Raw genomic sequence first — 16,405 nt, 5'->3', positions numbered from 1 at the left:
AGGAAAACAGATTCATGGTATCTCGTGTTGGACCTAAGAATCTTGGGTGAGGGAAAAGGGTATATTTAAAAAGAGTTTTCAGTAAATTGGAATGTCAGAAAAAAAACATTTTAATCGTATTGACTTCTTTGAGAAATCAATACAAATAAAACAAATCTGAAGTCAGTTTACATTAAAACCACACTTAGGTAAAGTTTTAAGACAGCCCTTTATATTTTTCCTCCCTTTTTTGGCCTTTAAAATATGAATTTTCTCCAGATACCAAGCAACAACAATGACCACTGTCCTAAGCATGATTAGAGTTTACTTGTTTTTTAACAGATAGTCAGCAAAGAACATTTCTAACAGTATAATCAATACTTTTGCTATGTGTAAATTTTCCTGGAAAAAATGAACCCAAAGATCTTACTTCAGATTTAGAAATTCAATTTTATAGGGAAAAGCAGAATTAAAAAAAAAAAAAGCAAGCTAGGAAGTACTCACCTCTTCACGTAATTTTATCAACTGCAACATGAATGCACACAAAAAAAAAAAAAGATAAAAAGGAAAGAAATGGCAGGAAAGAAAGATCAGTTGTGTGACAGGATACAGAATTAACATTGACAATTTATCTGTTTACATGTTTAGCATTTAAAAATCACAGACAAACACATTAAAAGAACCTAAACAGAGACTACATGCAGAGTTTTTTGAACGAATAAAGATCACTTTCTCACACTGTCACATTAAACAAAGAGAATAGTGTGAAATTCTCTTTTAAAGTACATCTAAGACACCATCATGAAATAAAGGGGAACGACTTCATAGAAGTCTATATTATAAAGAAAGAAAACAAGTTTACTGTTCCTCTCTTCTAAGAATGTACCACTGAAGAGGTTTTGTATATACAAGTTTTCAGGATGTTTCTCTATTTTGAATCTTGACAACTGATTTCAGATTTCCTGTACAAATAAAAATGATTAATAGTTCATGCTTTTGTCCCAATAAATATTTAAAACAAATAATTTTGTTAGTTAATATCATAGATGGGCCCACTCTAGTAATACGATTGTATTTGGAGGTGACATTATTTTAACTGAGAATAAAGCATGCTGGGAGAGATAATATTTAGGACATAGTATCAGAAAATATTTCACTATCCTTAGAAATACTGTGTATATCTGAGTTGATTTCTAGGGTTTGTTTTGCTTAAGAGGCTACTGCAATCACATGGTGGTTTTCTATTTTTTTAGTTTTTGAAGTTTCTTCATTTTTCCATTTTCTTCATCTCGTAAACTGGGCCATCTTAAAGCCATGTTGTCTGTTACTGCAGTGTGTTCTCACTGAAGTCAAACCAGAAAAACCACTCTTTACGTGCTAGTAAATTCCCTGGGATAAGGTTTTAATTCTCCTTTGTAGGACATTTTTTATTTGCCTTCAATCTAGCAGATAACACAAGTTACTTTAACTCTTTAGAAGCTAGAAAATGGACACAACCATGTATCTGACTCATTTGTGCGTGTGTGTATGTGTGTGCTGGGGGTGTGGATGTATTTCACAGTATTCTAAATCAAATATCGTATAGTTGAGATGACTGCCATAGTTTCCGCGATGAAGAGAAACTGAAACCGATGTTATGAAAGGCTATAAACCACATTCTAGGTCTAAAATTTGCATCCTCGGCAATTCAAGTCTACAACGGATAATTTCTAAACATCCAAATATCTGTAACATCTGTTACAACACTTGACATATACAGGCCAATCAATTAAATTATTGCTTTGGGAGAAATGTGCCATGAATTGCTCACTCTAAGTCTCTCTAAAAGTATCATGTTTACTATGGCCCGGCTCTCTCGATGCTTAATGCTGTTTTTGTCTCCAATTCAAGAAACGCAGTATGCATTTCCGCTCATTCTGTTGTTTCATTTGTTATGTGTGAAAAGTATTTCAAGTGCAAAAGAATGAGATTTCAAAATTGTTATGAATCTTTTATGAAGAGGGTGCAGAATATTACATAATGTCTCACAAGGCATTTAGTGAAAATGAAACTTTTAGCATTGTCCTTTCACACCATACTGGGAGTTGTAATTATTTTTAATTAATATACTCATTCTCTCAGCCACCGACCAGTGTCTATGAGTCAAGCATCTGGTTTCATGTGAAAAGCTACCACATTCTTCCCAAGAAAAAGTAAAATTCGAAACTAAAATACCTGGCCTAACATACATAGGAATCTTTTCTCTGCTATCTGAACATCATGAGAGAAAAAGGCAAACATTAATTCTCAGAAACAGACGATCTGGGAATTGATCACACAAGCTATCTTTTCTTTCTGGGCGCACCCTTCTTCAGTTGACTATGATACTCAAAGGGCCAAAGTTTAAAACTACTCCTCAGCAATTGAGACCATTTGGGGCATGCCACCCTGCCATAATCAATGAGTGTTTAAAAATGCTACCCATTTGTTTTTTCAATAGGTTCCAAACAAAAAACGTTCTATCTTGTTTGTGCCGCATGGCTGCATTCAAGCTCTACACGGGATTTGTAGCTAAGCTAGGTAATGGGAGGGGTTTTAATCTTTATCTTTTTTTTTTTTAAGTTAGGCTGGGAATTTTCATTCAAGTAAACAAAAGATGGTCTATGTTTGAAAACTAACAATGCTTACTTAGACTAGACTGAAAGTCGCGATTTCGTATTTTATGGAGTTACTAGCTCCATCATAGGCGACTTGAAAATGTGCCGTGCCACCATGTTGGGTTATGATAATCAACGTCTTTTTTGAAACAAAGATTTTTTTTTCCCCCCAATGCAGAATTTGATACAAGAGGTAATCTGTTCCTTTGTGGGCTGAAAAAATCTGGTTTACGCTGGTTTGAACCAGTGGAATCTCTTGTGGTTAAGCCTTCTGCTGTGGCTAAAATCAAAACTGCACTGCAGAGCATGTGAGGGTTCATGCGCGCGCGCCTGTGTGTGTGAGGTGTGTCACGTGACCCCCAGAACTACCGATTTTTTTTTTTTTAAAGCTGATAACGCCACTGCCGTCTCTGTCCGCATACAGATAACGAATAAATGCTGAACTCTATTAAACGCCCTTTACACATTATCGTGGGTCGAACACACAATTTTCTGAACTTATGATGACAGTCTATTTATTTTGCTATAAACCCTCAGCACGTAACGAACAGATTTGTGCCTGGTAATGATCTGCTCTGCCAGGGCTATATGAAATGATACCGACCTTCTTTAGATCTTGGGGAATTAAATTGACCGACTTCACCCCCTGGTCTGTAGCTGAAGTTTGACACACTTTATGCACAGCAAGCCCAAATCGGAACTTAAGAGAACCTCGTATTAAAAAATTAAGCAATCATATGTGCTAAATATTACTTTACCACAAAAATTTCGGCACATTTAGGAATATCCTATTCCTTAGATATGGATTTGAACCTTCTATTTAGGATTTACGAAAATTTCATTTACTCACATTTATTCACCAATCAATATCATTGTGTATATGGAAATTGAGAGACTATTAGGGTTCAAAAATAGAGTCTGGAACATTTTGTGTGCCACATCATCATACTCCACTATAAAGAGGATTAGGGGATTTAATTCTGTAAGATTTTTTTTTTCTTTCCCTTTCCTGAGAGTGGTTTTCATGAAACTGAATCAAGGTAATAATTATTAAAGTTTCCACTCTAAATACAGCACTACTACATTTCAAAAACTCAACTCTCTCAAAGAATTAAAATGTTGCCATATGGAATGGAAAACATGGTATTTTAAAATAATAGAATGATAATGCCTAAGACAATAGTCCTTGGAAAGCTGATGACCCACCAAGACTCAAATGTGCAAAGTAGGTGATTTTGTTCCTTCTTTGTAAACTAGGGACAAGCCATATTTGATTGTGTGAGATGGCTATGAATTAGAAATGAATTTACACAAAGCCACTAATTTGGAATTAAATAGAATTGTATACTGTAGGAGGGACACTGAAGACGCACTTGAAAAATTCTTAATTGCTGAAATCTTGAAATTTCCAATGATGCCAGAAATGTTTATATAAGAGTAAATTAATATACTTTATAGTTAATTGGCAGATTATGCGTATGAACTATCAGGTGTTAAATGCCTAAAAAAATGCATTACAAATGGCCAGAATGTGAAATAATAGCTATGACGTTTACATTTGTCTAAATCTCTACAAAGAAGCCACTGTAGGGAAGATGTGCATGTTGCATTGAAAATAACTAGTCAGTAGTCAGTAGTTATTTTTATCTATTTGTAACCATTGCTATAATTCTTTATTATTTTCCTTTTCTGATCTATAATTTTTAAAAATTGAGATATATACCAATTTCAGTGAGACAAATACTGCTTCTTTGTCTCATTTTTTTATCTCAAAGATTCCTCTCTATATTAAAAGTTTATCTTAACTACTATATGGCTAAGAAGTCCTGAAAAATCAATTTATCAACAATTAACTTGAGGATATACTTAGTTTTGGGCTGACAATATTTTCTTATGTAAATGATAGGTAATCGTACCCAGAAAAGAAACTATCTTCATAGTCCTTGAGCTACAAAAATATAAAGAGACAACTTAAAATCTTTTCTTCCTTTAAAGAAAGGGCTTCTGTTTTGATTCCGTAGTCTGAATGAATACTGATGCAGAATAAAGAGTTATTCTCAAGTGACCATTCCTGGCTGAGAGATGTGTTTTAGTTTGAGGGATTTTAATTCATACATTATGATAAAAAGCCCCCAAACAACATTTAATGACTTCATTATGGTATGGAAATTCTGTTACAGTTGGCAACAAAATGTCCAAAAAGTTAAGTGTGGTCTCTTTGAACTTTCAAACCTAATTCGAATTTTGGACTGAAAAGTTCTCATAACTAATAATCTAACAGTAACATCGTCTCATGACTATAATTTATCATATTGTATTTATTGAAATGACAGCTCCTTATAACTAAACTTCAGGTTCTCCAAGCACATTCAGAATTTGTAAGTTTGATTTATGCAAGTCCAGAGGAAATCTCTGCGAAATCACTTTAAAGTGACAGGAATATAATTTGAAAAATTCAGAAAATATGAACTCTACCTATTTTTGCAGAGTATTTTTCTTTAGGCATAAAAAAATCACACTTGTATGTGTGTAAGGCAAATGTTTTAGGCACATAAAATGTCCATTAAGAGAAGTGAACATGCTTTAAAAAAAAAAAAAGAGAGAGAGAGATTCCTGTCACAGTACTACAGCATCTATTATAATAAAGGAGTCTGAGTTAGACAGGAACACCCCCTTCCTTTCTATTTCCTCTATATTAAGCAGTAGTTTCATATGAGGGAAAGATCTAGAGCTTTCTAAAAAACTGACATGGGAACTATGCATTCACTTTTTTTGCAAAAAAGAGAATGCTTTTTTTCGCAGTAAAGATATGAAATGAAATTATGATTCATTCATTCGAGAGATATGAACAATCTAAAACTCACTTTAAATAGGAAGACAATATTTTTTCTCTCATCCTCATGTTATTTAATCTATTATGAGTAAAACCCTTTATCCCACCACCCTTTTATGTTTGTTGTGCTCCTTGTTTGTTTGGTTTTTTTTTCTTTCCCCCTTAGCTGTTCTCACATTCCAATCAGGAAAGCTGAAATCCCAAGTCAAATCTTAACATGTTTACATTTCTAAATTCAAGCTGATAACATCCAAAAAGTGGCTAAGGTGAGATCTTTCCCAAAACAAACATAATCAGCTTGGTGACTCTTCTCCCCTTTTTGGGGGGTTGGATAGATGGAGGCCTTAATCCCATGAGTGTCATCCCGTTTACCATATTAACATTGGAGTAGATAGTAATATAGTTTCAGCATATATAGACCTATAATATAATCTATTTGAAATGGTAAGTACAATTATGCAAGTTTTCCACTGTGTGCCAATATCTTATGTTTTACTATCTTATTAAAGTTTTGGTTTACTCCATGAATGATTTATGTTCATTTTTATTTAGGCAGAGTAAAGACCTTTACAATACTTACCAAAGGAATATGAATAAACACGCTCAGGTCTTGCTTCTGAAGTTCCCATCATTTATTTTCTCCAAAAGTGTCAAAGAGAGGAAGTCACTAGTGTTGTTTGTGACATTTTAAAAGTCATCTCTACCCTGAGATGACTTTTTTAAAAAGTCATATACATTATTTGCATGAACTAATGAAGTCTGCAGTATTAATTCAAAGAAAGAAGTGGGACATTAATTAGACTCATCACACTGCTGTGTGATCCAATGAGAAATGACAGCCAAGTTGTAAGGCCCTTTTAAGAAGAAATTGCATCTTATTTTTTGCCTATGCAGATATTAAACTGTAGAAGAGACTTTTCCTATTCTTCTTCTTATTTGACGGAGGCCGGACCTCTGAGTATCTGAGCTCCACACTGGTGCTCACAGTCTGCATTTTGGTGAATGTATTTTAAGCAGCTCCACAATAGGAGACTGAGCTGCCCTGTTGAATTTTGAAAGCTTACTTTCATTTGTTTTGCTGCAAGTGTTGATTTAATTATACTGCATTATTATCAAAGCTGCATTATGTACTTTTTTATTCCTTTTACATGTGTTTGAGGTGAAGACCTTGGCTTTGTCTGCAAACAGTGTGTTTCAAGTTATTCCTTAAGTACTAAATAATAAAGAAAGGAGAAGAAAAGATTTTTTTAAAAGATAGCAGACAGTGATCACAAGGTAAAGGGTTAAATGTAAGATCTCCAAGAAACATTTTGAAGTTGATTAAGACTCCAGCTTTGCATTAAACAGTATCGCTTCCACATGAGTTGTTGCTAATACTGTTAAGGAGCAGCTTGAGAGCCCAGTGTGCCAGTGACCTCCTTCACCCTCCAGCCACCCACCGGGCCTTCCTGATTAGCATTCTACCTGGTTCTCTGAGGAATTCCCATCATCCCCTAGGAGCTCATTCCGTACTTCGTCACTGTAGGCGATCCGTGACCTTTTCTATAAAACAAAACAAAAAGGGAGAGAGCGAGATGAACGTTAGAAAGTAAAGGCTTCGAAGCATTATTGGTATCAAGGCTGATCATCTCAAACCTCGAGAGCCCCCTAATGGAAACCTATTTGCTAAAATCTGCAAAGCAAAGTTGTGTAGAGTTCTTGAACTTGAGAAGTTTAATGTAAATTAGAAGTTTTTCAGATGCCACTAATGAAAGAAAACTCTGCATTGTGTAAGTACTCCATTAATATTCACAAACGGATCAGAACTGGTATGTTATTCCATATGTAGCCATACAAATAAGACCACCAAACTGAAGGAAATACAGCTTTATAGCTGTATATCTGCAAAACTCACCAGATTGTAATTAAAACAAGTGTATATGGGGGTCTTTAAAATTGTGGCAGGAAATGAACTATATAATATAGGTCTTTTAAAATCTCTGATTCTGGGATAATATAATGACTCCAACTGAACACTGGAATGCTTAGACAATAGTTCATCTATATTTCCTTCATTATTGTGATGTTAGTAGCCAGAAAGAGATGGAATTTTAAAGTCTATCCCGTTTCCAAACAATAACTTAAAGGTCTCCAAGCTCTCCTCAAATAATAGCTGAAGGAAAAGTAATGGGAGTGTGTGTGTGTGTGTGTGTGTGTGTGTGTGTATGCGCGCGCGCGTGTGTTAAAACAAATCAAATTTCCCAATCCCAGTACATAAAGGCAAGTAGGCTACGAGTCAACTTTTCTCAATCCCAGTAAATAAAGTGGGCTATGAGTCAACATTTCACTCAGTGAAATTCTGTTTTACGGGAGTTGACCTTTACCTGTAAAGTCAGAGGGACATGTCTATAAGCAATTCATGGATTATCTAAACGTACACACATTTGGAAAAGCTAAAAGGCTCTGAAATTAGTTGCGAAGCTAGGGCGCCATCCTCAGATCCTACTTCAGCATCACCGTTTCAGACTCAAATGCAGATTTACAGGTTACTTGGCTGCCTTTTTTTGCTTCTGGACTAAGCAAAAAGAGTGAATTTAAAAATGGCAGCTGGGAAATAGTAGCCTATTCTCACTTGCAGTCTACAGTTTAGGCCTTAAGATTTCATACTTGTTCAACTGCGATCTGAAAAATTAATGTAGTTTAAAAAGAACTATTCAGAATCCTCGAGCAGAAGTCAACAAGATTTTTAATTAGATTTTTATACTAGTAAACAGCACTGCTTTGCTACATAGAGATCACACCGTCTTAAATGTGAAATCACACTAGGATTTAAAAGGACTTTTAGCAAGAAAAGCCAATAGATTTTGAATCATTTTCGAGTCACAGCCTTTCTCAATTAGGGTTCCTTATCTGAACCACAAAACAGAAAATTATTTTAGTGACTATTTTCTCAATCTTCCAAGGAGGGTACATAAGAGAGAGTTCATTACAGAGAATAGAAGCCTAAGGGCATTAGGGCTTAACTCTCTGGCAGAAGCTAGTTGAAAAGTAAACAAATCTAGATATCCCTTTATTATTTTAGGAAAAAAAATCAGTCTTATAGAATTCTAAAGATTGCTTTGGTTAAACTGAAACTAGAACCTACACTCATTCTAGCACAAAATTTCCTCCCCATGATATTATCCTCTGAATGCACCCAGGAAAAAGATGCAAAAATTGCAAAATGTTTCAGCAGAAAGGAGATGATGGCCTCCCTTCTCTGCCCTGAGTCTCTACCCCAAGTCCCCCTTCTTTGCTGCAAGGGTGTCTCTGTACCTGAGCAGATGTAGCAAGTCGGTAAATAGATAAATAAAACCAACAACGTTGCCGAGGACAAAGTACCAAAGTTAAGTCATTAGCCTGAGGTCAGTAATGACATCTGTATCAGATGTCTTAACAATGCAGGAGCGAGCCAACTCATTCATTTTGTGAACACGCCAGACTTCTCACCACCACAAACAGCATATATTAAGCCCGCTTCTCTTATTGTATTTACTGAACCGACTGTTAATTATTTCGATTGACTTCATACAGAATTATCTCGAAAAATGCGGAACTGCAATGTCAGTCCACCTCATGGCCTTCCTACAATATTTAGATGAAGCCAAACCTTTCTTTTGCCCATTTGGAGATCCCCACTACAGTAGTTCCAAACTAGCTAAGCAAAAGTATTTTACAGCATTAAAGGAAATGAGAACCTTTAAACAGGCTGTGGTATCAGAGCTGCCTTTTTAATTATTCATTTTATCACTATGGGTGACTAAAACATTCCACAGTATGCGAGAATATCATACGGAGATTGTTTTTGTGTTTTCCCCTTTCACCAAAATACCAACAAATTGGCATAGATTGTTCAATCACATTATATTCTCATTTTGATTTGCTGAACTTCAAAAGAAGAAGAAAATTACAAACATGTATCCCTAAATATCTAATCTTGTTTTGGTGAGAATTCATTGCTTTTGAAAACCAGCAATTAAGAGTGTACACACTCAGCAACAGAGGAGACATAAGGATTTATCCGCAGTTGAAGGGTGGTCTCTATAAATGTCAGTCTTTACTATTGGGACGGTAAACATTGGTCATTTGGACGGCTTTCTGGATGTAATTAAGCAGATGATATGCTGAGTTTATGAAATGTTCTCTGATCGAACTAACTTCTCTTAAAGAATAAAAAAACTCATTCCCAGTATCAGAAATAGTTCCTCATGAAAATGACACAGTCGGTGCCGAAAATCGAACTCTTTACCCTCGAATATCATTTTACAAATATATATATTTTTAAGATCAAGACTGTTTTATTGAGAGTTGCATTTAAATGCCTGACATTGGTATTTTCTCCTAATGTTTTTGTGGTTTGAAATTTTAAGTAAGCTGATTGTAATCAGCCATAATTTAGCCTGCAGGATCATCACTAAACTGACTGAATACCAAAAAAGGCAAATTCCTTTGAATGACAAACTGCTTATTGTACCGATAGTTTCCTTCCAAAGCATCAATAAATAATTTTACCTTTGGTGGAATTTTTAATAACCTCACTCGACATTACTAAGTACTATGAGTATTTTAATTCAGATGATTTAAAGTTAATGAAACTGAAACACCTACTGTATCTTGATTAACTAAAATATTTTTACTTTATTATCAGTTGTATAAAATCTGTACTTTAGCCAAATGCGAGCATGAGAATTTGAGCTGGAAATGTCACACACTCAGCTACAGTTTGAAGGAACCCAATTCATAATGCATTTTATAAATAGTTAATGACTTCTATACATAAGCTAACCAGGCAAATCAAGAAATTGTCAACATTTTTAGTCTTAGTTGTCAGTTACCACTGTCTACTGGTGCTTTATATGTGGCTTCTGGAGAAGACAGAAGCTCTATGCAGTTTGTAATCTATTGCAATTTCAGGTCTGTACCATAAGGGTGGGAAGCTTCAACTGACAATTTTTGCCACACACACAGACACACACAGACACACAGACACACACACACACACACACACACACAGAATTAAATATAAGAGCATTCCTCACTTTTAGTTGTGTGTTTTTGTAAAGCTTATTCTTTGTAACTTATATGTTACACTTAGGTGGACGAGATGCAGTTGGGCAGAAAAATCTACAGAATTAGAGGAAAAAATACGGCAAATTAACAATTGATTATTATCCCTAAAAAGTCAGACACAGAAAGTTTGAATGCCTTTTATAAACTGATGACAAAAATGAGTCTTTGGTTATGAAGGTGAGAATTTCAAATTCCAAGCAGTTTTCACTTGGTATATGCATACTGATTGGCTGATTTTCTTAAAGCCAAGTTCAAACAGATACACTTGCCCAGCTCTGTCTGGAAATTTGGCTTGAAACAATCTGTCTACTTGACCCAAGCCTTAATGTTTCCCAACTGAACTGAATATGTTTCTGGACAGGCACTGCTAAACTAGAAACAAAATGAATTAACTGAGCTGAAACTAATTAAGAACTAGGATCTGTGGTGCAGCCCCCTCTATGATTCTACGTGTGAAACAGGGTATATACATAGTCAGAGTGAAGATTCTACAACCCACCACTAGCATAAGCATAACAATGCAGTTGGTTTATTACTAAAGTGTATATGAGAATTTAATTTCCACCGCGTGCACATGGCAAAGCAATTGCTTAAATTGCCTCACCTGGGAATTTAATACAATGTTATCATCAGACCAGCCACATTGTAAATAGATTTATAATGCTTTCCATGTGCTGCACTCTGTTGCATATGAATTAAGTAATGATCTGGTATTACAATAAAATCAGCTAGTTCCCACACCTGGCAGACAGGATATTTCACTAAATTAATACCCATACAGCTACATCACAAGGCACGGGAGAGGAAACCATCTCTAAGGCATTTGACTTGAGTTTTACATGGAAGGCAAGCACTCCATGGCCATGTAGAATGTCACTGCGTTGAATGGGCTGCTCAAGACAATCTGTTTCTAACATCTGTATCACAGAATTAAGACTTTCTCATTGCCATTCATTTTTGGCCTAATTTTCTTCATTCAGTACTTTAATTACTAATCAGCAATCCGCAACATTCACAAACACTAAGAAAGCCCTTTATTCTAATCTATGTGCTGCAGACAGCCAAATAATTGATACAAAGTGCAGTATGGTTTGGGTAAGTAATGAAAGAACAGCTTGTCCTACTTCCTAATCAAATTGGTCTATAGAAGAAATGGTTAATAGATTTCTCCATAGGTCTAAAACAAATTACCCAGTCTGGCCAGACTTTTCCATTGCTTCTACCGTGTCTTCCAATCCAATCTCCATATATTTAATAATGCCCAAAGTTACCAGGTGATTAAAAACTGTTATGCTTTCATAGCCAAAGAATTTAACTGGTATAAAGAATTTAACTGCTCCTGTTACAATTAACACTTAGGGATATCTTACCGAATACCATGAAATTATATTTATTAGCTAGTCATATAATTGCTGGCATTCATTTCTTGCTGAATTCTAGCTGGTTTGAATTAAATAATAGCATACTTCTGTAATGCCCAGATGGCATTTTCGAAAATGCATCTATCTTTGGCACAAAGCGTTCCATTTTTAACCTCACTTCTATTTCTTCATGACCAATTTCAGCTTTTCATACACACTCCACCCCTGACCCAGGACTTAAAAAAGCTCATCAATCCAGGACAGAAAACTTAACATTTTGGAGGAAAAAAAAATGAAAAGAAAGTTATGAAATTTCATTCATCACAGTGTTCGCTGTGCTGCATTAATTTCTAGCAAAGATGATTTAAGATACTACGTGATTTAGGTAAAGGCAAAGTATACTGTTAGGTAAATGTTAGGTCCTTGGGAAGTAGTTAGGATGAAAAAGCGCAAGGCACTGAACACAAAGAACAGAGATAACATTTTAGTATGTGATCTTGGTCAAATTAAGTTTTCTGAATATCACTTTCTTCAATATCTAAAACAGTGACCATATTTATTTCTCAGGGCTGTTGTGTGAATTTAAATATTATGTACAAATGGAAGCCTCTCATAATACCTGATATGTGCTAACCTTGTGAAAGATGTTCAACTAAACATTAGTTGGTAATATTGGAAAGGATGCAATAAAACCGGTACACATACAGGGCTGAGAGTACAAATTAGCGCATCTTCCCTAGAAAATGATGTGCCAATATACACCAAAAGTAACCTTAAAAAGCTCATATTATTTAACTAATAATTAAAGTAATTAGTTAAGTAATTCTAGTATGTTTGTTTGTTTCGGTTTTTTTGCCCAATTCTCTATTTTATGATGCTACAATTTGTGGATGATTTTCAGTGGGAAAAACTTTACTGCATTTCTCTAATGTTAGCAGAGAAAGTAGGTTCCAATCTGTTTTTTCTAAGTAATCATTCCACCAAACACGGCTTGCTCTTGCTCAAGGGACTGTTTTGAGTCAAAGGTCAAGCTCATTCACTGGAAAGTGCACAGGCCACATGTCACCAATACTGTAGCATTAATAAAGGGAAAGCACACTTTCTATCTATCATAAACTCATGGCCAATGGACCATATGCAAGCCAGCAGAGGGAAGATGCTAACATGCCCTGCTGCTGGGCTGCCAACAGTTGAAAAAGCAGGTTAACATGAGAACGCTGAAATAATCCATGTAATACCAGGAAAAGACATTTAAATGTTTTTGAAAAACAAAAAACAAAAAATAACTAGTGTCTTTCTACTATAATCACTTTCATTTATTATTTTTGCTTATACTTTCAAAAACAGTTTACATGTTTCAAATGGATATTTATGTTTTGGCTGTAAATAATGAGTTACACTCTACCCCACTTTTATTTTTTTTAATTTAGCTATTATGAATATGTGAATATTTGTATGCATATAATGAGGTTATATATGTATGTATACACATCTAGACTCACGCAAACTCATATGCAATCCATATGGAATAATAAGTCTACTTGTGTCTCACAATGCTAGGATAGACTTTTCTTTATACTAGGAATTCTGACCACATTGCTGTTACATCATTTAATGATTTGCAAAACGGAGAGCCCAGAAATCATGTAACTGTACCTCTTCATTTCCTCCTCCAGCGATTCTAAACTTAAGCTTAAAATTTAAGTTTAGCATTGGTGTTTCAAAATGCAACGTGAGTTAGTATCATGGCCCCACTTGCTTGCACATGCTTGCAGTTTATGACTTTCACATTGCTATTGAACATGGTGTGGCTGTGTCTTAAATCATGTTAGCTTGTCAATCAATAATTAAGTTACTTCATTCAGAAAATCAGCTCATGATAGAATGCCCAGGTGTTGTTGTCAACATCTGGAATAGTGTAAATTTTCAGTGGAGGAAATCTAATTCTTTAAAATCTTTCTGAATATAAAATAAAACAACTCCATAGACTATAATTGAAATAATCAAAATGTCAAAATATTTTCTTGTTTGATAATGACATACAAATACTCTATGCACTACTAGAAAAATGATACTCTGAAAAATGGATGCTATATAACAGACGCTTCATTTGTATTTCTAAAAGAACTACTGGAATAAAGTATGCAAAAGATATAATTAAGTTGTGTGTAGGTTTCCCTACATAATCTGCCTAGCATTAGGAAGGAAAGGCAATCGTTCATTGAAAATCTGTCCAAAGCCATAATTTCAAGTGATCTAGACATCCAAGAGCAAATGATCTCGATGATTCTGTAACTGACACTGAGATGTCTCAAAAGTAACCGAATCCTACAGTTGACGGTGATATGAGGCATCATCTAGACCAGCCTTCCATATTTAGAGATGAGTAGTTCTAAGCCAGATGAGTGATCTCCCCAAGGCCACACACTTGGGAAAGACTAGGTAGAGGAAGGACAGAATGTGTTTCCCAATGTCAGTGCTCTTTTTAATTTACCATACCACCTTTCATTTTACCAAAACATTACGGCAGGCAGGGGCCATCCTATTGCTCCCCGCCCCCCCAAGGCAGGTCTGGCTGCACCATTCACCTGGTTCTACAAATTTATCGTCAACTACAAAGTTGATTGTTCGTAGATTTTGTTTCTTGTCACTCTCCTTCAAAGTAAACAAAAATAAGCCTTTAGTTATACACTGTTGTCGACATCTGGAATATTGACAATAATAAATTTGAAATTTCAAAGGTGACAAATACTTAAGGCAGAATATTTTATTTCATAGAATAAAATGTCTGATTTGAGGGCGCCTGGGTGGGTCAGTCAGTTAAGCTTCTGACTTCGGCTCAGGTCATGATCTCCCGGTTTGTGAGTTCGAGCCCCGCGTCGGGCTCTGTGCTGATGGCTCGGGGCCTGGAGCCTGCTTCGGATTCTGTGTCTCCCTCTCTCTCTCTCTCTCTACCTCCCCCACTTGTGCTCTGTCTCTCTCTGTCTCTCAAAAATGAATAAATGTAAAAAAAATTTTTTTTAAAAACCACAAAAACATCTGATTTGAGGGTGAGTCACAACCACACATATGGTAAGTCACATATGGAACTTAGATATGTTTTAAGATTAATCTTCAGAGGCTCCACCATAAAGCAACAATAATCTGCCCACATGGCAGGAGAGGTCTTGAACTGGTTATTAAGATGTGTTAAGAAGTGCTTCCTTATCCATGGGATCTAGTGACTCCCTATACAGTTACTCTACAATTTTAGATTGGAACCAGCTATCTCACAGGCAAACAATTTTTACAGTATTTTTTCCCCTAGTCCTTCCTGTTGAATCCATGTTGGGACAGATTCTTTATTACAGTTACAGTTCTCATAATTCAGAGATGCCTTTTAATGCCTCGTGAATATAGCCAATAAAACTATGATGTTTAGGCAATAAAACAAAGTTCTTCTAGCCCACATTCTCTATGGAAACATTGTAAAGATTACTTCCCTATAAGGGTGACCCCCAGACTATAAAGTATAATAAATATTCATACCTGATTCATAAACAACACATTCCTCCTAGAAGACTCTCCATCTTCAGTTGAATAGAATAAAATCCTGCCTACTTAGGGACTTTACTCCATCAGTTAACTGTTGTTTCTCTTATATTTTCAGCATGTCACTTTCTACTGGTTCTTTCCTTTCAGAACATAAACATTTTTTAAGTGTACCCAGCTTTCTATACTTCAAAATGTTATTTCCACCAGTACTCTACTCCCCAGCTCATGCCCAGCCTCTTTTTATCCTTCCCTTCCTGGCCAAGCCTCTTGAAAGAGTATTCCATGAGCATTAACTCAATTAACTTATTCATGACCCAGCCACTTCTCAACTTCCAACAAATTTGATGCTTTCCTACCATGCCACAGGATTCCCTAGGATCACCAATATCTTCCGAGGTGACAAAATCATTGTCCATGTTTTTGAAGTAAACTTTAAAAACTTTCAAACAGTTGTAGATTTATTAAAAAGTTGCAAAGATAGTAGAGTTCCCAGTAACCCACACTTAGTTTCCTCTATTTTTCACATCTTATAGGAGTGTGGTACATTTGTTACAATTAATGAATCAATAGTTCATTATTACACATTTTTATTAACTATACTTTTTTCAGGTTTCCTTACTATCCAAGGTTCTTTTTCTGTTCCAGATACCATCCAGGATTCCATGTTACATTTCCTAGTCATGTGTTCTTAGGCTCCTCTTGGCTGTGACAATTTCTCAGACTTTTCCTTGTTTTTGATGATTTTGCAAGTTTTGAAGAGGATTGGTATTTTGTAGAATGTCCTTCAGTTGGGATCCTTCTGATGTTCTTCTCCTGACTAAACTGGGGTATTATGTTTTGGGGAGGAAGACCAAAGAGATAAAAGTGCCATTTGGTTCAGATCATATCCAAGGTACATACTATCAACATTGATGTATCATTAATGATGTTGCCCTTGATGCCTGGCTGAGGGAGTGTTTGCCATGTTTCTCCAC

At 35.5% G+C, this 16,405-nt stretch overlaps 1 protein-coding gene across 9 annotated transcripts in view; it reads right to left on the bottom strand.

The window, feature by feature from the left end:
• Window positions 1-16,405, bottom strand: part of VTI1A (vesicle transport through interaction with t-SNAREs 1A) — a 356,388-nt gene that overhangs the window by 271,571 nt on the left and 68,412 nt on the right. For 6 of the 9 annotated variants that reach the window (XM_015539823.2, XM_042960386.1, XM_042960388.1 and 3 more), the window contains exons 4-5: window positions 6,913-6,990; window positions 484-504 (exon numbers count right to left, since the gene is read on the bottom strand). In XM_015539823.2, coding sequence (XP_015395309.1) covers window positions 484-504; window positions 6,913-6,990 — 99 coding nt within the window. The remainder of the gene's footprint in view (window positions 1-483; window positions 505-6,912; window positions 6,991-16,405) is intronic. The other 3 variants (XM_015539822.2, XM_007087172.3, XM_015539827.2) reach the window with 1 other exon arrangement.

Source organism: Panthera tigris, chromosome D2, assembly GCF_018350195.1.
Source record: "Panthera tigris isolate Pti1 chromosome D2, P.tigris_Pti1_mat1.1, whole genome shotgun sequence".
NCBI classification, from domain to species: Eukaryota; Metazoa; Chordata; class Mammalia; order Carnivora; family Felidae; genus Panthera; species Panthera tigris.
Note: the sequence above shows the minus strand (reverse complement) of the source record. Positions and strands in the feature narration are given on the sequence as shown.